The sequence below is a fragment of the Phocoena sinus genome, chromosome 12 (assembly GCF_008692025.1).
Source record: "Phocoena sinus isolate mPhoSin1 chromosome 12, mPhoSin1.pri, whole genome shotgun sequence".
In the NCBI taxonomy this organism is placed as follows: Eukaryota; Metazoa; Chordata; class Mammalia; order Artiodactyla; family Phocoenidae; genus Phocoena; species Phocoena sinus.
Window position 1 is genome coordinate 89,484,422 of NC_045774.1, and position 27,654 is coordinate 89,512,075.

Below are 27,654 nucleotides of genomic sequence, written 5' to 3' on the forward strand. Positions count from 1 at the left end.
TATTCACCCACCAGCAAGCCAGCGCCAGCCCTGGGATCCCTGGGCACCAGCCATGCCCACAAGCACCAGCCATGCCCACATCACAAACAAAATGCAATAACAAGAGGAGGTAAAATCTTATGGACACATTACCAATTTTTTATAATAAATTATAGTGTACAGCTCCATCACAGAATCTTTTTATACAAAGCCACTAATGTGAACACTGAAAGAAATCTGTCATGTAGGTCTTTAATCTTGATTTAACAAAGTTTGTACAGTAGCAAATTATATCAAAAGTCTAAAAAAGCACAGTGAGTTTTTTGTCATGTTCTAAAATTTTTATTTACATACCATAAAAATGAATTACATATAAGGGAACTTCCATATGGCTATCAGCTGATTTTCAGCAGCAACTCTACAAGTCAGAAAACAGTGGCATGATATATTTAAAGTGATGAAAGGGAAACCTACAACCAATAACACTACACAGCATGGCTTTCTTTCAGATTTGATGAAGATATCAAAATTTTACAGATACACAAAAGCTAAAAGAATTCAGCACCACCAACCACCTTTACAAGAAATGTTAAAGGGATTTCTCTAAGGAAAAAAGAGGCTACAACTAGAAATCTGAAATCTACAAAATATTAAATCTATAGTAAATGCATATATACAGTAAGGATAGTAAATCAGTCATGTATAAATCTAGTAGGAAGGTTAAAAGACAGATGCAGTAAAATCATCTATATCCACAATAAACAGTTAAGGGATGCACAAAACAAAAAGATGTAAAGTCTGATGTTAAAAACAGTAAACATGTTGAGGGGGAGTAAAAATTCAAGATTCTTAATTCATTTGAACTTAAGGTGTTAGCAGTTTACAATAATTATATATATAAAATTATATATATATATATATATATATCCCGATGACTACAAAATAAAAATCTATAATAGTTAAACACAAAAAAGATAAAGAAATCCAAACATAACAATAAGGATAGTCATCAAATCACAAGGCAAGATAGCAAAACAAGAAGAAAGGAACAAAAAGAGATCTACAAAATGTCCAAAAACAATTAACAAAATGGCAACAATTACATACTTATCAATAATGACTTTATTCCATGTAAATGGAATAAATAGTCTAAACAAGAGTCATGGAGTGAATATATGCTGCCTACAAGATAATCACTTCAGATATAACACAAACACATGCAAATGGAAATTGTTTTCTTTTAAAGCCAGGATACCAATACTTATATTAGACAAAAGAGAATTTAAAATAAACACTGTAACATGAGACAAAGAAGGACATCACATAAAATCAAGGGAGTAACCCAAGAAGCTATAACAATTGTAAATATATATGCATCCAATATAGGAGCACCTAAATACATAAAGCAAATATTAACAGACATAAAGGGAGAAATTGACAGTAACACAATAATAGTTGAGGGTGTTACTACCCCACTTACATCAATGGACAGATCATTCAGACAGAAAATCAATAAGAAAACACTGGCCTTCAATGACACATTAGACCAAATGAACTTAATATATAGATATATAAAGGGAATTCCCTGGAAGTCCAGTGATTAGGACTTTGTGCTTCCATTGCAGGGGGCACCAGTTCAATCTCTAGTCAGGGAACTGAGATCCTGAAAGCTGCATGGTGTGGTCAAAAAAAAAATAGAAGTGTATAGAATATTCCTTTCAAAAGCAGAAGAATACACATTCTTTTTAAGTGCACATGGAACATTTTCCAGGACCAATCACATGCTAGACAAAAAAAGTCTCAGTAAATTTAAGAAAATTGAAATCATATCAAGCATCTTTTCCCAGCACACACTATGAGACTAGAAATCAACTACAAGAAAAAACTGGAAAAAAACACAAGCATGTGGAGTCTAAACAATATGCTACTAAAACATCAATGGATTACTGACTAAACCAAAGAAGAAATTGAAAAAAAAGAAAAAACACTTGGAGACAAATGAAAATGAAAACACAGTGATTCAAAATCTGTGGGATGCAGGAAAAGAAGTTCTAAGAGGGACACTTATAGCTATAAAAGACTACTTCAGGAAACAAGAAAAATCTTAAATAAATAAACTAACCTTACACCTAAAGGAATTAGAAAAAGAAGAAGAAACAAAATCCAAAGTTAGTAGAGGGAAAGAAATCATACAGATCAGAGGAGAAATAAATGAAAAAGGGACAAAAAAAATAGAAAAGATCAATGAAACTAAGAAAATGATTTAGGGAAATATAAACAAAATTGATAAACCTTTAGCTGTATTCAACAACAACAAAAAAAAAAAAAAATGAAAGAAAAGAAAGAGAGATGACCCAAATCAATAAAATTAGAAATGAAATGGGAGAGGAAACCACAGAAATACAAAGGCTCACAGTATATTATTATGAACAAATACTCCAATAAAATGGACAGTCTAGGAGAAATAGACAAATTGCTAAAAATGTGCAGTCTTCCTAGACTGAACCAGAAAGAAATAGGAAATATGAACAGACTGATTACTGGTAGTGACATTGAACTAGTAATTACAAAAAAAAAAAGAAGAACAAAAGAAAGAAAGAAAAGAAATCAACAAACAAAAGTGCAGCACCAGATAGCTTCACAGGTGAACTCTATCCATCTTTTAGAGAAGAGTTAATGCCTATCCTTCTCAGACTATTCCAAAAAAATGAAGAGGAAAGAACATTTCTGAACTCTTTCTATAAGGACAGCATCACCCAGTTCGGCAAAACTGGAAAGAGATATCACAAAGAAAGAAGATATCACTGATGAACATAGATGAAAAATATTCGACAAAATATTAGCAAATCAAATTCAACAATATATTAAAAGGATCATACATCACAATCAAGTGAAATTTATCCCAAGGATGGTTTAATATTTGCAAATCAATCAGTGTGATGCCTTACATTAACAAATTAAAGAATAAAAATCATATAATCATCTCAATAAATGCAGAAAAAGCCTTTGAAAAAATTCTATATCCATATATGATAAAAAAAACCAACTCTCAGCAAAGTGGGTTTACAAGGAACAAATCTCAAAATAATAAAGGCCATGTATGACAAACCCACAGCTAATATCATACACAATGGTGAAAAAGCTGGAAGCATTTCCCTTAAGATCAAGAACAAGTCAAGGATGCCCACACTCACCACTCTTATTCAACATATGTTTGAATTCCTAGCCATATCAACCAGACAAGAAAAATGAATAAAGACATCCAAATGAAAAGGAAGAATTAAAACTAACACTGTTTGCAGATGATATGATACTGTAAATAGAAAGTCCTAAAGATGCCATGAAAAACTGTACTAGAGCTCATTAATGAATTAGGTAAAGATGCAGGATACAAAATTAATATAGAGAAATCTGTTGTATTTCTATACAATAACAACTAACTACTAGAAAGGGAAATTAAGAAAGCAATTCCACTTGCAATCATATCAAAAAGAATTTAAAAACCTAGGAATAAATCTGAATAAGGATGTAAAAGACCTGTACTCAGAACACTATAAAGACATGGATGAAAGACACTGAAGTTTGCACAAACAGATGGAAAGGTACACCATGTTCATGGATTGGAAGAATTAATATTGCTAAAATGACCATATTACCCAAGGCAATCTCCAGATTCAGTACAATCCCTATCAAAATATCAATTGCACTTTTCACAGAACCAGAGCAAAGAATTTAAAATTTTGTATGAAACTCAAAAGACCTAGAGTATCCAAAACAATCTTGAAAAAGAAGAACAAACCTGGAGGTCTCATACCCCATGATTTCAAATTATACTATGAAACTAAACAACATGTTACAAAAACAGGCACATATATCAACAGAACAGAGTAGAAAGCTCAGCAATGAACCCACACTTATATGAGTAACTAATCTATCACAGTGGAGGCAAAAATATGCAATGGGGAAAAAACAGCCCCTTCAATAGTTGGTGTTGGGAAAACCAGACAGCTACATCAAAAGAATCAAACTGTAACTCTCTCTCATCTCATGCACAAAAATAAATTCAAATGGATTACATACCTAAATGTAAGACCTGAAACCATAAAACTTCTAAAAAGAAACATAGGCAGTGTGCTCTTTGAAATCAATCTTAGTAATTTTTTTTAGATATGTCTCTTTAGGCAGGGAAAACAAAAGCAAAAATATATAACTGGAGTTCCATCAAACTAAAAAGCTTTTGTACAGTGAAGGAAACTATCAAGAAAACAAAAATGCTACATTATGAATGGGAGAAGATATTTGCAAATGATATACTCAATAAAGGCCTAACAACCAAAATATATAAAGAACTCATACAACTCAATATCAAGAAAACAAACAACCCAACTTAAAAATGGGCAGAGGATCTAAATAGATATTTTTCCAAAGAAGATGTACAGATGGCCAACAGACACATGAAAAGATGCTCAGCATCACTAATCATCAGGGAAATGCAAATCAAAACCACAGTGAGATAGCACCTTACACCTATCAGAACTCTATTATTGAAAAGGCAACAAATAATAAGTGTTGGTGAGGATGTGTAGAAAAGGGAACCCTTGTGCACGGTTGAAGAGAATGTAAATTGGTACAGCCACTGTGGAAAACAATGTGGGGATTCCTCAAAAAAGTAAAAATATTAGTGGAACTATCATATGATCCTTTTCACTCCTTGGCATTTATCTGAAGGAAATGAAAACACTAATTAGAAAAGATATAGGCACTCCTCTATTCACTGCAACATTAATTACAATAGGAGAGATATGGAAGCAACCTAAGTGCCATCAGTAGGTGAATGGATAAAGAAGTACTGGTATACTAGATTCTTTGAATGACTTTGATGTGGAAAGTTCAGGACATAACAACATAACAAAAAAGCATAAAGACCAGTCAAAAGTTCTACTCTGTCTACATGTCTTAATAAATGTGATGTACTAAATACTAAAATTTTTAAAAAGTACTTGTATATACGTACAATGGAATATTAGCCATAAAAAAGGAATGAAATCTTGCCATTTGGAACAACCTGAATGGACTTAAATTGCATTATGCTAAGTGAAATAAGTCAGGCAGAGAAAGACAAATGCTGTATGATTTCATCTATTGAAGAATCTAAAAAACAAAACAGAAATGAGTCAAAAATACAGAGAACAAACAGGTGGCTGCCAGAGGGGAAGTCGTTGGTGGGAGGGGATAAATAGGTAAGGGGATAAATAGGTAAGGAAGATAAAAGGTACAAAACTTCTAGCTGCAAAATAAATGAGTCATGGGTATGAAATTTACAGTGTATAGTATATGGTCAATAATAATGTAATATCTTTGTATGGTGACATATAGTAACTAGACTTATCATGGTGATCATTTTGAAAAGTATTGAAATATAGTATCACTATGTTGTGTAACAGGAACTAACATAGTGTTGTGTGTCAACTATACGTCAAAAACAATCTCTCCCCAAAAAAATACCCATATAAAAATTGATCAGAATTGTGGTCACCATAGGTGGGGGATGGGGAATTGGAGGAAGGCAGTCAAATGGTACAAACTTCCAGTTATAAGATAAATAAGTACTAAGGATGTGATGTACAACATGATGTATATAATTTACACTGCTGTGTGTTATACATGAAAGATTTTAAGAGCATAAACCTTAAGAGTTATCATCACAAGAAAAATTTTTTTCTATTTATTTAATTTTTATGAGCTGGTGTATGTTCACTAAACTTCTAGTGATAATCATTTCATGATATATGTAAGTCAAATCACCGTGCTGTACACCTTAAATATACAGTTGCTATATGTCAATTATAGGTCAATAACACTGGAAGAAAAAAATTAAGCCATGATGCCTACATTTAAGGAAATCACAACTATTACATAGTGAGTCATACAGGAAAATGTCACTGTACAGTTTAATAAGTGCTGTAATAGGAATATATAGCAAGTATTTGTGATAATAATAAGGAACCTATTGTCAACTTGATATTGAGAAGGAAGATCAAATTAAAAAAAAAATTTTTAAAAATTTAAAAAAAGCAACAACCTGAACTGAGTTCAGGTTGCCTATTTTCCTTCCAAATGGGTCTATATAATAGAGAGCTGGATATATAAGGTCAGAAGCTATCTGTGCTAAAGATAAAAATTTGAGAGTTTTCAGAAGCTAGAAAGGAGCTAAAGTTGTGGGAACAAATGAGATCACGCAGGGAAATTTTCTAAACTAAGTGAAGGAGAAGGTATAGAAATAGACTAAAGATTGGTAGCTACTATGAAAACATGTCAAGTACAGTGTGAGATATTGATGGGTCTTTGTATCTTTCTTGTCCTAGCTTTATTTTTACTACGTGGAAGGTATTTTGGGTCTGTTAAACGATGTTTTACTTGGTTTTATTTTGAGGGAGGTAGGGTTATAGCTTTAAAGCTTCAGATTTTTGAGAGAGTCAAAGGGCAGATCATGATGATCAACCCTTCTTTGACAGAGAAACCAAGGGATAAAGAATAGTATTGCTAGATTGGCTGTGACAGTGAAGGATGAGAATTATTTTTTCACACCTTGTTTCCTTGTGCATTGCTTTGGTCACATGCAGAGCAACTCTCCTCAGGCTTCGAGTTGAGGAATGAAGTAGTAATGGTCAAAAGGAGAAATGTTAGCTCTGTCCTGATTTTTGCAAGTGCTTTCTATGGGGGAGAAAAGTAGATGCAACAAAAACAGCAGCTGTGCTAGCAGCAACAAGAGTAATTGATAATTCTCATCAGGCACTTAACAAATTGATAACTTTTATGAATTAATATAAATGTGAATGTCTAATATGGGGAAATTATCCAAGTAAAGGTAATAATTTAGTCCATGAGACTTGGGCTATCCAAATCTAAAATAATTTTTGTAATTCTAAAATAGGAAAATATATGATGTAAAAATATTTACTTTAATTTATATGCTATTTATTCTACAGTGCTATGATGATATTACATATATAAATAGTATAGGGACTATATATACTTTTATATATATATAAATCTTTAAGACACTGTAGTTTCTCATCATTAATATGTATAGCATTTAATTCTATTTCATTGGCCTTAGAACTTAATTTTTTAAATTTTGGAATAATATAGATGATTATAACTTTTGTGTCTTTGAATATTATTGGTTAGATATATTATTTTTTGGTGATGAATCCTTCTTCAGGAAGAGAGATACATGGACTTATTGACTGGTGATACTCTTTTTAATCACAAATTTAATAAAATTAGAATCATAAAAAAAGGAATGTAATATTTTTAAACTAAAAACAAGATAAATAATTTCATTGCATTTGTATGATGTTCTTTCTGGAGAAAGTAAGAAAAACTGAACAAAAACATTTCAACAGTAATAATTTTTAATGTCTATTGAGTAAATCAAATTTATTTCCATTATAAAGGAGCAATAGCAAACAATATTATGTTTCTTCTAATACCAAGAATTACAATAAAGATGCATGGGTAATTTGTGATTCACTGCATTTGTAGCTTTATTTGTATGTTAGTATGTCATTTTCTGGGGTTAGATCAAGGAGACCTTTATACAACATAAGGGGAGTGTGCCTCATATGTAGACAAGGTGTTCTATTTCTATTCAGAATGAATAACACTTGTGCTCTCAGCTGCATTGTGTTCACAGTAAAGGTATTAATCTCTTCTGTGTTTTCTTTATCATAAAGTACTCCATGGTGGTCTCCTGGATAAATTTCAATTAACTGACTATAGTTCTGAATCATACTTTAGAAATACATTTGGCAATAAAAATTAAATTCATCCATATTTTTAACATAATGTGCTTCAGACTCAGTACTGAGGTTCCATAGCTTCCTTTGACAATTTGAGAGTTTTAAATAATATAAGGGATTTAAAAGATCTTTCTCCTGGGTTAATTTATTGGATTTACCCATGACTCAGACTGATCTTAAATTTTTTAAGCATGTTAAAGTTAATATACTTTGTTATATCAATCTATATGATTTTTAATACATTTAAACATTACAGATATCTATGTTGTAATCAGAAGCCACTAATTAATTACTATATGACATATTTTGTAAGATGTTTAATACATATTTCCATATAAAAACCTTGGGGTTTTTTTTCCATTTATAATTGGAAGAAAACTAAATTTAGAGTGTATTAAAATAGCACTGCCGAAGAAGCTTTTGGAAGCAGCAGGAAAACACTCTATCTAACCCCAATTAGTCTTGTTTTCTACATTCAGGGCAGTTCCGTTTTTCAACATATCCACTAAACATGATGATAATGAAAATTAATATGGTTAAAAAGCAATTCAATTGCAAATGTTTATAGTTCATAATTGTTTCCTGTCATAACTTTCGTAAAACCTGTCAGCTCCGAAAAAAAGGCTCAAGGAGCATGTAAGCTAGACACATGCACCTAAATTATACAGTAGCTATTCTCCTGCAAAGCAATGCAGAATTCATTTTTTAGCAAATTGAATTATACTTTTATTGCTCTTGGTGAGTTCACTACTTCTCAGGATAGGTAAGCTTGATTATGAATCCAAATATTTTAATTCATATGTGAACCCTTATATAAAGAAAATTTCTTGTGGATTTATCAACAATGTGAAAAGTTTAACCACAAGAAGAATGCTAGAACCCCATCTCTATAGAGTTCGCTCATTCCATTTTAATTACAAGAATGTCTTTCTGTCCCTTTTTTTCCAAAACTACCACAAATGAAAATTTTAGCTATATTTTTATTTGTCTAAGAATGTTTTTGCCTAAAATGTATGAAACTCATCATGCCATAGGGAGCTGCAAAGATAAATCAAACACAAATCTTGCCATAGGAGAGTGAGCAGTACAGAAGGCAGATGGGGTGGGGTTTTTTTAGACATCCCCCCCATCCCCCCTCCTGCTCTCATTGGTTCTTACATCTCACAGCTGCTCCTTGGTGCCAACAAATGTCAGGAAAAATCGTCAAGGGAACAGGGCAGTTCTGTAGTTCCTGAAGGTTTTTGACCAAAGATCTTAGATTATTACAACTAATGTTGATGTCACAGCAATGATTTCACAATGAAGACAGCTATCAGACACAGTAGGAAGGAAGGCCATTTAGAAAGGAGCCATTGCCAACAAATGAGTTGAAATGTAATAAGAACTTAAACAAGGGCAATGGCAGCAGAAGGAACACTGCAAGTTTTGATCTAAGAAAGAGGTGACAGGAAGCAGCAACTAGTTTGAGAAGAGATGGGTGGACAGCCATGCTGAGTTTCTAGGCCTGGGAGAGTAGGTGCCAGGAGCAAAACAACAGAAGAGGCGCAACAGGAAAGACAGAGGTGGATTAGATGACCCAGAACAGAGCCTCGAAAACTAAGCATTATGGAGTGGTTGAAAAGGCCATCTGGAAACAAGCTGTCAGGCAGGTAGGAAGACAGTCAATGTGTAGTGGTGTCATAAGAGACAAGGAAGGAGAAAACTTTTATAAAAATAAGTCTTAAGTATTACAGAGGCAGGTGAGCATTATGGAAGGATTTGCAAACTGGGCCTAAAACCTTTGACAAAAAAGATCCAGTAAAATACAGAGCCAGGAAGGTAAATTTCAATGAGATAAAGATTGTGCATGGAAGGCCAAGGAATGGTGAAATATATGATGTCACATAACTTATTTTTTAGTACTTTATAGTTGACTTAAAATATTGTGTTAGTTTTAGGTGTACAACAGAGTGATTCAGTATTTTTGCAGATTATACTCCATTATATGTTAATACAAGATAATGGGTATAATTCCCTGTGCTATGCAACATATCCTTGTTGTTTATCTATTTTATAAGTAGTAGTTTGTATCTGTTAATTCTATATACCTACTTTGTCCCTCCCCCTCTTCCCTTTTCCCTTAAATCAGTTTGCTAATAGATAAAGTATATAATTTGTATCTGACAATACAAAGTTATAGACAAAATCAGGATGTTAAAAATAAACTTTCACACACCAGATTATAATGTTGTAAACAAAATGAGGTACCATATCTAAAAGCAAGATTTGACTAGAAAATACTCTTCATATAAAAAGAGGCATCATTTGAAGAGGAGAAAGGATTTTAAAGACATGAAGACACGATTTTGAGAAAAATGTTTTTGTAGAAAGCTATCCTGTTGACCTCACCCTGCACCCTCTCCCACCCATCACATCTGACAGTGTTTAAGGATAGTTAAAACCCTATCATTCGGAAAGGAACATAACGGACCAACAGAGTCATGCATTCATATCTGAAAAAGCCAAAGCAGCCTGTGTGTGTGTGTGTGTGTGTCTGTCTGTCTGTTTGTCTGTCTGTGTCTGTGCCTGTGTGTGTGGAGAGACAGATAGGGAAGAGATTGACCACTAACTATATATACCTCCATAGACAGCAGGGAAGGAAATGTCTACCATGGTCTAGATATGGACTCCTCAAGAAAGCCATTTGGCCTGGATTCACTTGATGTTCTGCCCCAGTGGTTTTCCTAGTCAGGTGCTCAAGACAACATTAGCATTCTCCTTAGCTGTCCTGAACTTTAGAGAAGCTTCTTCCCGACTCTAGGCCCATGACCTCACATTTCTCAGAGCTTCTACTATTGAAAACTTTTCGTTGTAATTCTTTCTTTGCATCTTTTGAGATATAAATCTTTTTAAAATCTTCTTGCCAGTTTGACAACCAAAGATGCCTTTCTTCGGGACCCAGAACCATCTCTTTGAAATGCAATCATCAATAAAGATAGTGGCCCTCTCTGTGGGCAGATAGGAGCCTTGTTCTAAGCTGTAAACTATCTTCTGTGATGAAGACATGAGAGAGTTTATGTTTTTAGGGGGTAGGGCCAAATAGCGACACAGGTAGCCCATGGGCCCCCCACCTCAGCTCTTAAAAAACCTGTCACCTTTTGTTTCAGAGGAGTTGAGCAAAAGCTGAGTTCTGGCCTCTCTCCCCTATTTCAATAGCCTTGAATAAAGTCTTCCTTACCTCTTTCACTTTGTCCAGTGTAACTGTTGCTTCAACACAGGCAAGTAGTTTTTGGCAGAAAGAGTCTGTATATAATGTGAAAAAACAGAGGGGACCAAGTTAGAAATGAAGAGACAAAATCCTAGGAATTGTAGCTGGCAAAGGGTGTCTAAAGATTACACAAATGCTCATGAGTCATAGGGTTAAAATACAGGACATTCAGTTAAATTAGAATTTCAAATGAACAACATATAATTTTTTAGTATAAGCTTAACTCATGCAATGTTTGAGACATACACTAAAAAATTATGTGTTGTTTATCTGAAATTGAAATTTAACTGAGCTCCCTATATTTTATCTGACATTCCTACTGTGAGAAAAACAGTTTTAAACATCTGTTCTTCCTAGAGAGCAGAGGACTGCTTACAACAGTATTGGTGGCCAGCTGTAATAGCTACACTTTACTATGAACTTCTCTCTCCTTTCTGCCCACTTTGCCCTCTCTGCAAAGCTCAAAGTATCCGAAACAGCAGCTAGCTTGAGAGGAGGCTCTAAGAACATAAAAAGAAGAGAAACCAACTTCTTCCTGCCTGGAAAACAGGCAGCGGGTAACAGGTGCCCTTCAGGCCTTAGCTGGTTGGAGGGGGCTGGGGAAGTCATATCTCTAAAGGAAGATTTAAATGTTGATAAACTTCTTAGCCTGGATTAGCTTCTGTATCATTGTATAACTTAGAAAGAAGGTGGAACTCATAGGGATTGCCAAGTTTTCACCCAGAGGCAGAGAAAATTTCCCCCATTGTGAGAGAGACAAAAATAAAGTTCTAGCCTCCCATATATTATATTACACGTGTTCAATGTATCAAGTCTATAGATGTAAATATATATATGACAATAAAATACTTTCCAAATTTTATGTGCCTCCAGATTTTATGAGATTAATTCAGTTAAAGAATAATTTTAAAAGGATAACTGTAAAAATTATTAATCACATTGCATATTATAGTAATACTACTTATAAAATATTTAAGTATTATTGACAAGCACTAAATATTAATGAATATTAATAAAATACCTCTATGAGACAAATTTCTAATCTTTTTTTGTTACAGACTTTTTTTAAACTTTTTTATTGAGGTATGATTACATCAAATAAAATGCATGAATTTTAAGAGTGTAATTTGACGTACTGCCATTTGTATCACAGGATATTTTAAGAGTCTAATGAAAACTATTATTTCACATATGCAGGGACACATTTTTAATATAATATCAGGGCATTTTTTTTTATTCATCTAAAATTTTTGCTTAAAGTTTTTTCCTATGAACTGGTAGTTAATTACTCGAGACAATGACTTTACAAATTTATTATACTTATATATCTAAATTTCTTGAAGTTTGGCCAAATATCTATAAATACCAGTGTTATCATTTTATATGAGTGTTAACTATAAATGCTATGTTCTCATCTACTTGATTAGCAATAGAATGCTATCAGAACATATATTAATATGACTTTTTTTTTTAGATGCAGGTTTATTTTTTCCATCTTTCAATGGGAATTCCTACTTAGAACTGCCTTTTTGTACAATCCTGAGGAAGGAACATAACAGAATTGTTAACATCTACTTGACTATACAAACAAGCACTTTGAATGGAACAATTCTCTACAGTGAGTATTAAATGTTTGACCTCCTATATGTCATGCTTCTTTCTCAAATATTAACCTACTGAATTAATGAATTATTCATTTAAATGTTTTGGGAAAACTTTTCTAGCCTAGTGAATGAAGTATTACCAAAAAGAAATCTTGTTTCTTTCTAGTTTTCTTTAGCAGTTTCTTTAATTTAGGAGTCACTTAATGAAACATGACTTACAAACAGGCTCTGAACCAGCAAAGAAGGATACACCAAGCATATAAATTTGACAGCATATGGCTATAGCAGTGAAACAGTAATGCTGCAAATGTTTCAAATAGCATATTTTTTATAATATAAATAACTAACATGAATTGCATTCAATACTTGGTAACTTGGAAAAAGGTATTTCAAAGCTGGTATTCATTTGACAGTTGGGAAAATTCTTATCACTCTTTAAGCATTATCTTAAATTTAGCTGGCAAAAAAAAAAAGTAGTATTAACAATATTTGTTTAAGGAAATACCTCCATGTACAGGGTTCTCTACATTTTGGTCTCTTTCACTCATGGGCAAATACCACTAAAGTGTATTGCCTGCAATATTACAAATGTTACAATTGTTTTTTTTCTCTTTTGAAATGAATACACCATAGTTTTAATAGTTCCCTATATTGGAGATACAATGTCTTCAGTACTTGGATAGATGATCCACTGTAAGGCAATTCATTATTTCCCAAATGAGTTTCTCTTCCACTTTGAAATATTTTGCAAAATCGATTCATCTTACTGTACTTTCTAAACAAAACTTAAACTTTTTTATTACTTGAATATGAGAAAAATGCCTAAAAGAAGAATTTTTGGAAAACTGGGTATAGTTAAAAACTTTGAACATTAAGTTAAAACTGGGAATTTATGTTACATTTTAGAAAGAAACTAACTTGTCAGAACTAGGCCAGCATTATTTATTTCCTAGGAGTGTAAGTGCCCCTGTTTAAATGATAGCTTTAAATTATTTCATTTATTTATGTTTAAAAAAAGAGAAGAAAATAATAAAAGAAAAACTGATTTTTTATATGGGAAACCTAAGTGGTGATAGGTGACCATGAAATTTGGAGGTAATAGTGCATTTCAGGGGGAACAAAACAAAACATAAAACAAAAGATATAAATGTAATACTTTAAAGACACAAAGAAAGCAAAGTCATTTTCTGGATTTGCAGTGTTTTAAGTTACCTGGATATGGAAGGTGTTTCCTTGTGAAAAGTGTGTTTTTAGCAACTGAAAACAGCTCATAGCCAAAGAAGCAGCCAACCTCTGGGAATTCTCCTACCCTGGGCCTGCGCTGCAGGCCCACATCCAAACTGCCACTCAACTTTCTCTTTCTGAAGGCCACAGACATACATGCCACGTGTGTCCACTCTGTTCAAGCTGGTGCTCTAAAACAGTCAAACCTAAGCTGATGTTAGTGCCATACAATTAATTTTGCCTTTTGTAGCCAATGACCTACCAAAAAAGTCAAACTAGAAATTATTAATGAGAACAGAGTGCCCTTGGAATAATGAGCAGCCTGTGTCTTTGTCTTACATAATTGTTGCTATCACAGCACTGGATGTGTGGAAACTGTTTACTCAAGGAAGTTTCATAGCCTGTGAAGGGAGAAAATATTTTTGTCTGTAGCACATTCTTTTTGTTCATGTGTAAGTGGTAATTTAATCCCACACTCTTGGGAAGACCTCAGCAGAACGGTTTATGGGTTTGCTGTCTTCACTCCTCTTGGAATCTGTCAACCTCATAAAAGCCTCACAACAGATGAACACAAAGATTTTTGTGGTTCATTTAGACACCTGCAATTTTAAAGGTGTCCCTTAATTTGACTTCAGGACTAATTTTCTTTCCTTTGAAATCAGTATATTATGTGTAGGAGCAATTAAAAGTGGTGAGGAAATTAAACAGATGTTAGAGTGTAAGGTTTTTTTGGTTTTTTTGGGGGGGTAGAGGGGTTGTTTTTTACCTTTGCTATTTTTACCTATTCCTGAACATTTTAGCAAAAACTGAATTTCATTTCACAAACATTAATTGAACATTTTTGCTTTGTATCATCACCTATTAAAGGGAAAACGATAGAGAGAAATATTAGATTGATAAGCCAATGACAGTTTTGAATTATATTCCTAGTTCAAAACTGTAGCTTTATCTTTTCTCAGTTTGCCTCAACAACTAATTGATGTTGAAAAGGGGACAAAAGGGAGATAAAGTTTGAATCCTTATGGGGTTACAGTAAAATTCCTTAGAAAGGATAGTTTTTAAAAGAACTCTCTGTGGGAGAGAGACAGCTCTGAGAAGAGCAGTCAAGATGAAAAGAAAACTTTTTGAATCTGCCACTGAACCAATTCAGAATTCTGGAACACAGTCAAAGGACCTGCTAATAGGTCACGGGAGAAGGGGTGAGACCACACAAAACTCTTTAGGTGCACTCTCAGAAAATGAGCTCTGTTCAGCAAGCAGCATCAGTCAGGTTTTGTCATGGGATTTATTACTATGCAGGTGAATCCATTCTGTGCTATTTCTGTGAGAAGAAATAAGCAGGCCCTTTGGAAGGATGTGATCTGAGAATTAGGAGAAGACATTTGACCGAGATGCAGGAGGCAAATTACATGAGCAGCTCCAGTGGAAGAACAGAATTCAGAAATAATCTTTATATTACTTAGGGTCTGTATTTAAGAAAGAGAGCAAAAGGACTGGTCTTAGAAATTTATTCCAGGTAGGAATTGATAGAACGGATAAGATTATTGAAACCTCCTTTCTGGTGCATTTAGGAAGGACTGGTAGAAGAGATATCTGATATTGCTGAAGAAAAAAATTAAATCTGAAGAATCATAACCTCTGTCTTTCTCTATAAAATGATTTCCCCAGCAAAATACACAATATCTTCATTAGACACCTTCTATGCCAAGACCAGTGAGACACCACAGCATTGCCTGACGTCTTATTAAGAAGCATCTTTTCTCATACAGAAAGTTTGCTCCATTTTTAAAATCAATTTTACAACGTGCAGCATAAAGTTCTCTGAATGCCTTTACCCCTTGATACTAGCTTCCAGTGGAGCTTGCTCCAGACAGAGAAGGGACAGAGTGGGATTGAGAGCAGGGTTGCAGGAAGTCATGCATGGCCATTCATAAGGCATCTAGAGATCACTTTATTGTATCATCCTTATGCGGCAGCAAAGTCAAACTCAACAAGTAGTAACTGAGTGCCAAAAAGTGCACACTGCACGCTGTCAGGCCCTGGGAGGGGTACAAATATGAATAAGATGTGGTCTGTGTCTTGCTTCTCACCATTCAATGGCGAGATCCTATGAGCCTAACTCCATGAGAAAGCTGACTGTGACAGTTTTCCAACAGGAGTACACAGTAAGGACTGCGGCTGAGTGGAGACTCATAATACCAGGATTCTGGGCTTATATCTCTTCTCTAACTAGGGAACACCTCATCGTCTGAGTTGGGTTTTACATCTATTCTACCCACACCCTCAGTACTTGATTAGAATAGTTCTTAAAGTTCTGTTTGTGAGTTATTCAACTTTGGTGGTTACAATAAAAAATTAGTAGTTATTGAAACTTTATTTTAGGGAACTATTCTGTTAAACATGGCTATATTTTCTTCCAACAAAAGGGTATAGATTTTTCAGGATTTAATCAAAACATAGTTTGAATCTGGGGCTTCCCTGGTGGTGCAGTGGTTGAGAGTCCGCCTGCCGATGCAGGGGACACGGGTCCGTACCCCAGTCCGGGAAGATCCCACATGCCGCGGAGTGGCTGGGCCCATGAGCCATGGCGGCTGAGCCTGCGCGTCCGGAGCCTGTGCTCCGCAACGGGAGAGGCCACAACAGTGAGAGGCCCGCATACCGCAAAAATAACAAAACAAAACAAAAAAAAACACAGTTTGAATCAAACGTAACGTTTTTCTGGGTGTGCTTAAACAGAATGGGGGTTGGCAAATTTTTCCATAACAACCAGAAAGTAATTTTTTCTGCAGACCAGACGGTGTCTGTCATAACTGCTCAACTCTGCCAGTGTAGCATGAAAGCAGCCATAGAAAAAGTAAATAAATGAATGTGGCTGTGCTCCGAAAACACTTTACTTACAAAACCAGTCGATGGCAGAATTGACCCATGGGGCAGAGTTTGCCAACCCTCGACCTAGAACGATGTGATTCATTAAATTTCTCTTGAAATAGACGATTGTGTTTAAAACAACTAGATTCTATTTCTATGACTGAAATTTATGAAGAAAAAGATCAGTAGTGAGCAATTCAACTCTGCTTCTGATGTAATTAATAAGGGAATGGAACAAGGTTACTCCTGGTCGACAGAGGAAGGGGCAGAAACAAAGAAATGAGCCTAGTCAAGACTGAACTTGCTGCCGTGCCCACCTCAAGAATGATGTCAACCAGTGATTAGGAAAATTACTCTGGAGCTACTCTACCTGTCTCTGCCCTTTGGCACATTACTGAACATCTCTGTAAAATGGAATAATATTAATAATAATAATACCAAAGATGTTAAAAAGTTGTTTTAAGATTGAGAGAGTTACCACGTTTAACGTGCTTAAAACAGTGTTTGGCATACGGCAATGTGCAATAAGTGCTCAAACATCTTGTTCAGATATGCTTTAATCCCTCCTCCCTCGTGCCTGCCAGACAAGGACTCTAGGAATGGGAGGACCAGGATATTTTTATCAAATGGGTGTCATTCATGTTGCATCCATTTGATAGACATCTCCACTGTGGAAAAGAAAAATTCGACCATGAAAAAGTCTAGAATCAAGACTGCAACAGCAGTGGGATGAAATTGGTGCAGTTTTTAGTTTTCATTCTTGTCCATTTCACCTAAATAAAGAGGATTCATTCCTCTCAGACTCTGGAATTATGACTTTGTTTTACTGGTTAAGCAGAGTTAGCAGCCTAGGAAAAATTAAAATAGGCTTTCTGTAAATTTCAGAAACTGGCCCACTCTGCAGCAGCATGTGGGAAATATGTAATAATGAATTATGTATGCCAGCCTGCTTCCAGGCTCTTTCACCCTCCCCAGAGCTGCTCTGCCTGCTGTCCATCCAGGGACCAGCCAACTCACCCCAACTATATCCTACATACATGCTGCTCTACGATGTCTGCAAACCATTAGCTACTGAGGTTGCTGTTGCATTGCTGCTGCTCTGGACAAACACAAACCTTTCAGGATAGTGGGGAAAGTGGAGTTCTAGAGCTGCAGCAAAAGCCTGGGTTCAGCAGAGAACCCAGGGCAAGCTGGGAGAACAGTCTTTATCACATGCCACCAGGTGGTACCAGGAAGGAAGAGACCATCAGCTGCTGCCACAGGCAGTTCTGAGCCAAGTATCAGGAGGTAACAACATCACCCAAGACTTGAGCCCAGATCGATTGTCAGCTGACTGTACAACATAGAGCCAGTCAATGAAACTTTCTGTTTTGTATCTGACTATGAAACATGCAGATGTAATTGGTACTATCAAATTCACAAGGTTTGAAAACGTATATTTAAAAGTGTTTTGAAAAATACAAAGTACCATACAAATGTATGGTGTTATTTATTTCATGGGAGATGGTAGAAATCCATGTCACTTTATGGAAATTTCCATACTCGACTGTCTACGTGCCTGATATAATAAACATATTATCTGGAGAGAGGGGGAAGATGGCAGAAGAGTAAGACGTGAAGATCACCTTCCTCCCCACAGATACACCAGAAATACATCTACATGTGGAACATCTCCTACAGAACACCTACTGAACGCTGGCAAAAGACCTCAGACCTCCCAAAAGGCAAGAAATTCCCCACATACCTCGGTAGGGCCAAAGAAAAAAGAAAAACCAGAGACAAAAGAATAGGGACGGGACCTGCACCAGTGGGAGGGAGCTGTGAAGGAGGAAAGGTTTCCACACACTAGGAGCCCCTTCCCTGACAGAGACTGCGGGTGGCGGAGGGGGGAGCTTCGAAGCCGCGGAGGAGAGCACAGCAACAGGGGTGCGGAGGGCAAAGCAGGGAGATTCCGACACAGAGTATCGGTGCCGACCGGCACTCACCAGCCTGAGAGGCTTGTCTGCTCACCCGCCGGGGCGGACAGTGCTGCGAGCTGAGGCTCGGGGCTTCGGTCAGAGCGCAGGGAGAGGAATGGGGTTGGCCGTGTGAACACAGCCTGAAGGGGTTAGTGCACCACGGCTAGCCAGGAGGGAGTCCGGGAAAAAGTCTGGAGCTGCCTAAGAGGCAAGAGACTTTTTCTTCTCTCTTTGATTCCTGGTACCCGAGGAGAGGGGATTAAGAGCGCTGCTTAAAGGAACTCCAGAGACGGGCGCAAGCCGCGGCTAAAAGCATGGACCCCAGAGACGGGCATGAGCCGCTAAGGCTGCTGCTGTCACCACCAAGAAGCCTGTGTACGAGCACAGGACACTATCTACATCTCCCTTCTGGGAGCCTGTGCAGCCCACCACTGCCAGGGTCCTGTGATCCAGGGACAACTTCCCTGGGAGAACGCACGGCGCACCTCAGGCTGGTGCAACATCATGCACGTCTCTGCAGCTGCAAGCTCGCCCCGCATCAGCACCCCTCTGTCCTCCCGGCCTAAGTGAGCCAGAGCCCCCGAAGCGGCGGCTCCTTTAACCCCATCCTGTCTGAGCGAAGAACAGACGCCCTCCGGCGACCTACATGCAGAGCTGGGGCCAAATCCAAAGCTGAGCCCCAGGAGCTGTGCGAACAAAGAAGAGAAAGGGAAATCTCTCCCAGCAACCTGAGAAGCAGCTGATTAAAGCTCCGCAATCAACTTGATGTACGCTGCATCTGTGGAATCCCTGAATAGACAACGAATCATCCCAAATTGAGGTGGTGGACTTTGGGAGCAAGGTAGATGATTTTTTTCCTCTTTCTGTGAGTGTGTATGTGTCTGATTCTGTGCGAGATTTTGTCTGTATAGCTTTGCTTTCACCATTTGTCCTAAGGTTCTGCCTTTCTGGCTTTTTTGTTTGTTTGTTTTTGTTTTACTTTTTAAAGTTTTTTTCTTAATAATTATCTTTTTATTTTAATTATTTTATTTTATCTTACTTTATTTTATTTTATCCTCTTTCTTTCTTTCTTTCTTTCTTTCTTCCTTTCTTTCATTTTTTCTCCCTTTTATTCTGAGCCATGTGAATGAAAGGCTCTTGGTGCTGCAGCCAGGAGTCAGTGCTGTGCCTCTGAGGTGGGAGAGCCAACTTTAGGACACTTGCCCACAAGAGACCTCCCAGCTCTGCTTAATATCAAATGGCGAAAATCTCCCAGAGATCTCCATCTCAACACCAGCACCCATCTTCACTCAACGAACAGCAAACTACAGTGGAGGACACCCTATGCCAAACAACTAGCAAGACAGGAACACAGCCCTATCCATTAGCAGAAAGGCTGCCTAAAATCATAATAAGGCCACAGACACCCAAAAACACACCACCAGACATGGTCCTGCCCACCAGAAAGACAAGATCCAGCCTCATCCACCAGAACACAGGCACTCATCCCCTCCACAAGGAAGCCTACACAACCACTGAACCAACTTTAGCCACTGGGAAATGACACCAAAAACAATGGGAAATATGAAATGAACCTGCAGCCTGCAAAAAGGAGACCCCAAACACTATAAGATAAGAAAATGAGAAGACAGAAAATCACACAGCAGGCAAAGGAGCAAGATAAAAACCCACCAGACCTAACAAATGAAGAGGAAATAGGCAGTCTACCTGAAGAATTCTGAATAATGAGAGTAAAGGTGATCCAAAATCTTGGAAATAGCATAGACAAAATGCAAGAAACATTTAACAAGGACCTAAAGAGGAAACAAGCAATGGTGAACAACACAGTAAATGAAATTAAAAATACTCTAGAAAGGATCAATAGCAGAATAACTGAGGCAGAAGAACGGATAAGTGACCTGGAAGATAAAATAGAGGAAATAACTACTGCAGAGCAGAATAAAGGAAAAAGAATTAAAAAAAACTGAGGACAGTCTCAGAGACCTCTGGGACAACATTAAATGCACCAACATTCAAATCATAGGAGTCCCAGAAGAAGAAGAGAAAAAAAAGGGACTGAGAAAATATTTGAACAGATTATAGTAGAAAACTTCACTAATATGGGAAAGGAAATAGTTAATCAAGTCCAGGAAGCACAGAGAGTCCCATATAGCATAAGTCCAAGGAGGAACAGGTCAAGACACATATTAATCAAACTATCAAAAATTAAATACAAAGAAAACATATTAAAAGTAGCAAGGGAAAAACAAGAAATAACACACAAGGGAATCCCTATAAGGTTAACAGCTGATCTTTCAGCAGAAACTCTGCAAGCCAGAAAGGACTGGCAGGGCATATTTAAAGTGATGAAGGAGAAAAACCTACAACCAAGATTACTCTACCCAGCAAGGATTTCATTCACATTTGATGGAGAAATTAAAATCTTTACAGACAAGCAAAAGCTGAGAGAGTTCAGCACCATCAAACCAGCTTTACAACGAATGCTAAAGGAACGTCTCTAGGCAAGAAACACAAGAGAAGGAAAAGACCTACAATAACAAACCCAAAATAATTAAGAAAATGGGAATAGGAACATACATATTGATAATTACCTTAAATGTAAATGGACTAAATGCTCCTACCAAAAGACACAGACTGGATGAATGGATACAAAAACAGGACCCATATATATGCTGCCTACAAGAGACCCACTTCAGACCTAGGGACACATACAGACTGAAAGTGAGGGGATGGAAAAAGATACTCCATGCAAATGGAAACAAAAAAAACGGTGGAGTAGCAATTGTAATATCAGACAAAATAGACTTTAAAATAAAGACTATTACAAGGGACAAAGAAGGACACTGCATAATAATCAAGACATCGAACCAAGAAGAAGATATAACAATTGTAAATATTTTTGCACCCAACATAGGAGCAGCTCAATACATAAGGCAAATGCTAACAGCAATAAAAGGGGAAATCGACAGTAACACATTCATAGTAGGGGCTTCAACACCCCACTTTCACCAATGGACAAATCATCCAAAATGAAATTAAATAAGGAAACACAAGCTTTAAATGATACATTAAACAAGATGGACTTAATTGATATTTAGAATACATTCTACCCAAAAACAACAGAATACACATTTTTCTCAAGTGCTCATAGAACATTTTCCAGGATAGATCATAGATTGGGTCACAAATCAAGCCTTCGTAAATTTAAGAAAATTAAAATTGTATCAAGTATCTTTTCCGACCACAACACTATGAGACGAGATATCAACTACAGGAAAAGATCTGTAAATAATACAAGCAGAGGGAAGCTAAACAATACACTAATTAATAATGAAGTGATCACTGAAGAAATCAAAGAAGAAATCAAAAAATCTCTAGAAACGAATGACAATGAAGATATGATGACCCAAAACCCATGGGATGCAGAAAAAGCAGTTCTAAGAGGGAAGTTTATAGCAATAAAATCCTACCTTAAGAAACAGGAAATATCTCGAACAAACAACCTAACCTTGCATCTAAAGCAACTAGAGAAAGAAGAACAAAAAAACTCCAAAGTTAGCAGAAGGAAAGAAATCATAAAGATCAGATCATAAATAAATGAAAAGGAAATGAAAGAAATGATAGCAAAGATCAAAAAAACTAAAAGGTGGTTCTTTGAGAATAAACGAAATTGATAAACCATGATCCAGACTCATCAAGACAAAAAGGGAGAAGACACAAATCAATAGAATTAGAAATGAAAAAGGAGAAGTAACAACTAACACTGCAGAAATACAAAAGATCATGAGAGATACTACAAACAACTCTATGCCAATAAAATGGACAACCTGGAAGAAATGGACAAATTCATAGAAATAAACAACCTGCCAAGACAGAATCAGGAAGAAATAGAAAATATGAACAGACCAATCACAAGCACTGAAATTGGAACTGTGATTAAAAATCTTCCAACAAACAAAAGCCCAGGACCAGATGACTTCATAGGCGAATTTTATCAAATAATTAGAGAAGCAATAACACCTATCTTTTTCAAACTCTTCCAAAATATAGCAGAGGGAGCAACACTCTCAAACTCATTCTACGAGGCCACCATCACCCTGATACCAAAACCAGACAAGGATGTCACAAAGAAAGAAAACTACAGGTCAATATCACTGATGAACATAGATGCAAAAATCCTCAACAAAATACTAGCAGACAGAATCCAAGAGCACATTAAAAGGATCATACACCATGATGAAATGGGGTTTATTCCAGAATGCAAGGATTCTTCAAAATACGCAAATCAATCAATGTGATACACCATATTAACAAGTTGAAGGAGAAAAAACATATGATCATCTTAATAGATGAAGAGAAAGCTTTCAAAAAAATAGAACACCCATTTATGATAAAAACCCTCCATAAAGTAGGGATAGAGGGAACTATCGTCAATATAATAAAAGCCATATATGACAAACCCACAGGCAACATTGTCCTCAATGGTGAAAATCTGAAACCACTTCCACTAAGATCAGGAACAAGACAAGGTTACCCACTCTCACCACTCTCATTCAACATAGTTTTGGAAGTTTTAGCCACAGCAATCAGAGAAGAAAATGAAATAAAAGGAATCCAAATTGGAAAAGAAGAAGTAAAACTGTCACTATTTGCAGATGACATGATACTATATAGAGAGACTCCTAAAGATGCTAGCAGAAAACTACTAGAGCTAAGCAATGAATTAGGTAAAGTAGCAGGATACAAAATTAATGCACAGAAATCTCTCGCATTCCTATACACTAATGATGAAAAATCTGAAAGTGAAATTAACAAAACAATCCCTTTTACCATTGCAACAAAAAGAATAAAATATCTATGAATAAACCTACCTAAGGAGACAAAAAACTTGTATGCAGAAAATTATAACACACAGATGAAAGAAATTAAAGATGATACAAATAGATGGAGAGATATACCATGTTCTTGGACTGGAAGAATCAACATTGTGAAAATGACTCTACTACCCAAAGCAATCTACCGATTCAATGCAATCCCTACCAAACTACCACTGGCATTTTTCACAGAACTAGAACAAGAAATTTCACAATTTATATGGAAACACAAAAGACTCCGAATAGCCAAAGCAATCTTGAGAACGAAAAACGGAGCTGGAGGAATCAGGCTCCCTGACTTCAGACTATACTACAAAGCTACAGTAATCAGGACAATATGGTACTGGCACAAAAACAGAAATACAGATCAATGGAACAGGATACAAATTCCAGGGATAAACTTAACTTATCTTTGATAAAGGAGGCAGGAATGTACAGTGGAGAAAGGACAGCCTCTTCAATAAGTGGTGCTGGGAAAACTGGACAGCTACATGTAAAAGTATGAGATTAGAACATTCCCTAATACCATACACAAAAATAAGCTCAAAATGGATTAAAGACCTAAATGTAAAGCCAGAAACTATCAAACTCTTAGAGGAAAACATAAGCAGAACACTGTATGACATAAATCACAGCAAGATCCTTTTTGACCCACCTCCTAGAGAAATGGAAATAAAAACAAAAATAAACAAATGGGACCTCATGAAACTTAAAAGCTTTTGCACAGCAAAGGAAACCATAAGCAAGATGAAAAGACAACCCTCAGAATGGGAGAAAATATTTTCAAATGAAGCAACTGACAAAGGATTAATCTCCAAACCTTATAAGAAACTCAGGCAGCTCAATAACAAAAAAAACAAAGAACCCAATCCAAAAATGTGCAGAAGACCTAAACAGACGTTTCTCCAAAGAAGATATACAGATTGCCAACAAACACATGAAAGAATGCTCAACATCATTAATCATTAGAGAAATGAAAATCAAAACTACAATGAGGGCTTCCCTGGTGGCGCAGTGGTTGAGAGTCTGCCTGCCAATGCAGGGACACGGGTTTGTGCCCCAGTCTGGGAAGATCTCACATGCTGTGGAGTGGCTAGGCCCATGAGCCATGGCCACTGAGCCTGTGCATCCAGAGCCTGTGTTCCACAACGGTAGAGGCCACAACAGTGAGAGGTCCACGTACAGCAAAAAAAAAAAAAAAAAAAAAACTGCAATGAGATATCATCACACACTGGTGAGAATGGCCATCATCAAAAGATCTAGAAACACTAAGTGCTGGAGAGGGTGTGGAGAAAAGGGAGCACTCTTGCACTGCTGGTGGGAATGTGAATTGTTACAGCCACTATGGAGTACTGTATGGAGGTTCCTTACAAAACTACAAATAGAACTACCATATGACCCAGCAATCTCACTACTGGGCATATACCCTGACAAAACCATAATTCAAAAAGAGTCATATAGTACCAAAATATTCATTCCAGCTCTATTTACAATAGCCAGGACATGGAAGCAACCTAAGTGTCCATCATCAGATGAATGGGTAAAGAAGATGTGGCACATATATACAATGGAATAGTACTCAGCCATAAAAAGGAACGAAACTGAGTTATTTGTAGTGAGGTGGATGGACCTAGAGTCTGTCATACAGAGTGAAGTGAGTCAGAAAGAGAAAGACAAATACCGTATACTAACACATATATATGGAATCTAAGAAAAAAAACACAAAAATGTCATGAAGAACCTAGGGGTAAGATGGGAATAAAGACAGAGACCTAATAGAGAATGGACTTGAGGATATGGGGATGGGGAAGGGTAAGCTGTGACAAAGTGAGAGAGTGGCATGGACATATATATACTACCAAACGTAAAATAGATAGCTAGTGGGAAGCGGCCGCATAGCACAGGTAGATCAGCTCGGTGCTTTGTGACCACCTAGAGGGATGGGATAGGGAGAGTGGAAGGGAGGGAGATGCAAGAGGGAATAGTTATGGGGACATATGTAAAGCAATTATACTCCAATAAAGATGTGTATATATATATATATATATATATATATATATATATATATAATCTGTATTCATCACCATCAATTCTATAAAGAATGATGTTGAGTTTTATTTTAACTCAAAATTATGAATCTCTTCTGATCATTTGTTTATAAATGATGTCAGATCAAACTGTCATTCATGTTGCGGACCCCATTCACGTATTAGATGAAAAATTTTCTCCTTGGAGTTGATTTTGGTTTTATATGCTCTAATATAATGTGAATCATTTCTCCTGATATACCTCATAATTTCAAAAACTGAAATTAGCTTGTTTTCCTTTGTTAAAGGATACTTTTCAAAAAGGCATATAAAATGAACACGTCAGAGATTTTATTTAAGCTATTAATTGATGAGGGGACTGGTAAGATACTACAACCACTTCAAAGGCGAATACAAGGAGCAAAGTCATATAAAAAGTTTAAGGAATTCTGAAGCAAACTTGCAAAGTGGTGGAAAGCAGTTCTACCTCCATGTGCTAACCAATTGCATTTTACCAGACACAGTATGCATTTCTATAGACAAGAATTATTTGAATTATTATTCATTTTCTCAACTTATAAAGTTGCAAAATAGCTCACAGATAAAGAAAGTTGACAAGAAACAATGGGTGAACTCGATTTTTTTCTTTCTTATTTTAAATTCTTTCAGTCTTTTCTGACCCTTTTCTCTGAACCATTCCTGGAGAGCTGAGTGTTGCTTTTATTCCATTCTCTAGAGCCTGATGCCTGGAGGGAGAGATAACCTAGGTTTTCTGACATTCTTGCTGAGATGTTAAAGAAACATTTATCTGAGGTTCAGCAATACCTTTAGTTTCACTCTGGTTTCATTTTCTTTTTTTTTTTTTTTAAATTGATGTGAATTCTAATACAGAGATAGTTCAAGTTTACCCAGATCCCTGAGTATCTTCAAGACCCTTTCAGGTTTCCATAACACCAAAATTATTTTTTTACTAAAACTAAGACACTTTCCTTTTCACTGTGTTGACAGTTGCACTCATGATACAAAAGTCAGAGTGGATGAACCTTCTGGCACCTCGGGTCATGGCTGTGGCACCGAATTGTATTCGGTCATTTTGTTCTACTCCGCTATTCACTCAAAGCACAAGCAGACACAAAAATTTTTCTTCATGTTGCAGAAAAACAGATTCACTTTTAAAATTCTCAGTCCTTGTATATACAACTCTTTAATGTTTTTTTTCCAAAGAGAAAGTATACATAAAGCAAGTCTGCTACATACTACACACTAAAGTATAAAAACTGACTTGAGGAAATGCATGTGCATTTTTTTAAATTGCTGGTTGAAGTAGTAGTATGAAAACATGACTTGAAAAATGACTAAAAGATGACCTATGGTTATTCAGACTTGCATATTTTACAGATTTTTTCTCAAAAATTAACAAAGCAAACCTGTTATTTCAAGTTAGGCAGCTAACAATATTTGTTCACAAAGATAAAACTCAAGCTTTCTAAGAAAAATTAGAATTTTAGAAAATTTACCTCCTCGGTAATGAGCTTCAGAGCTTCCCAATACTTTCTGATGAGTTCAGTAGTAATATCAATGAATGTGCTTTATTAATATATTATATGATAAAATATGTCAACATTTGAAAGATCTCTTTAACCCAGTGAACCAACATTTTTCAAATAGTCAATGCACAATGTTACAAAGTCATGCACAGGTAGAATATCCATTCAAAGTGCAAGAAAGACCAATGGAATTGTAATGTAACAGAGTATGTAAAGGTCATTAATAGAGTTTCAGATTCCACTTTTCAACTAAACTTTAAGGAACTACCATTTGCCCAATTTGCCTGTATTTAGAAAGGCTTCCATTACAACTACATTCTGTGTGAGTCTAGAGTTCATATATTTCAACCAAAGTGAACAATTCACAACAGATTGAATACAGAAGTAGATATGAGAATCCAGCTGTATTTTATTAAGCATTACATTAAATATATTTGCAAAAGAATAGAATAACACTACTCCTCTGATTATTTCTCTCTTTTTTTTGGAAAATATAATACTTTTCACAAAATATGTTTATT

General features: G+C 36.0%; 1 protein-coding gene across 1 annotated transcript in view; it reads left to right on the forward strand.

The window, feature by feature from the left end:
• EYS (eyes shut homolog) overlaps positions 1 to 27,654 on the forward strand; it is a 1,696,347-nt gene that overhangs the window by 1,312,283 nt on the left and 356,410 nt on the right. Inside the window, 1 exon segment of the mRNA XM_032651890.1 lies at positions 12,506 to 12,649. Within this exon segment, the coding sequence (XP_032507781.1) occupies positions 12,506 to 12,649 (144 nt within the window).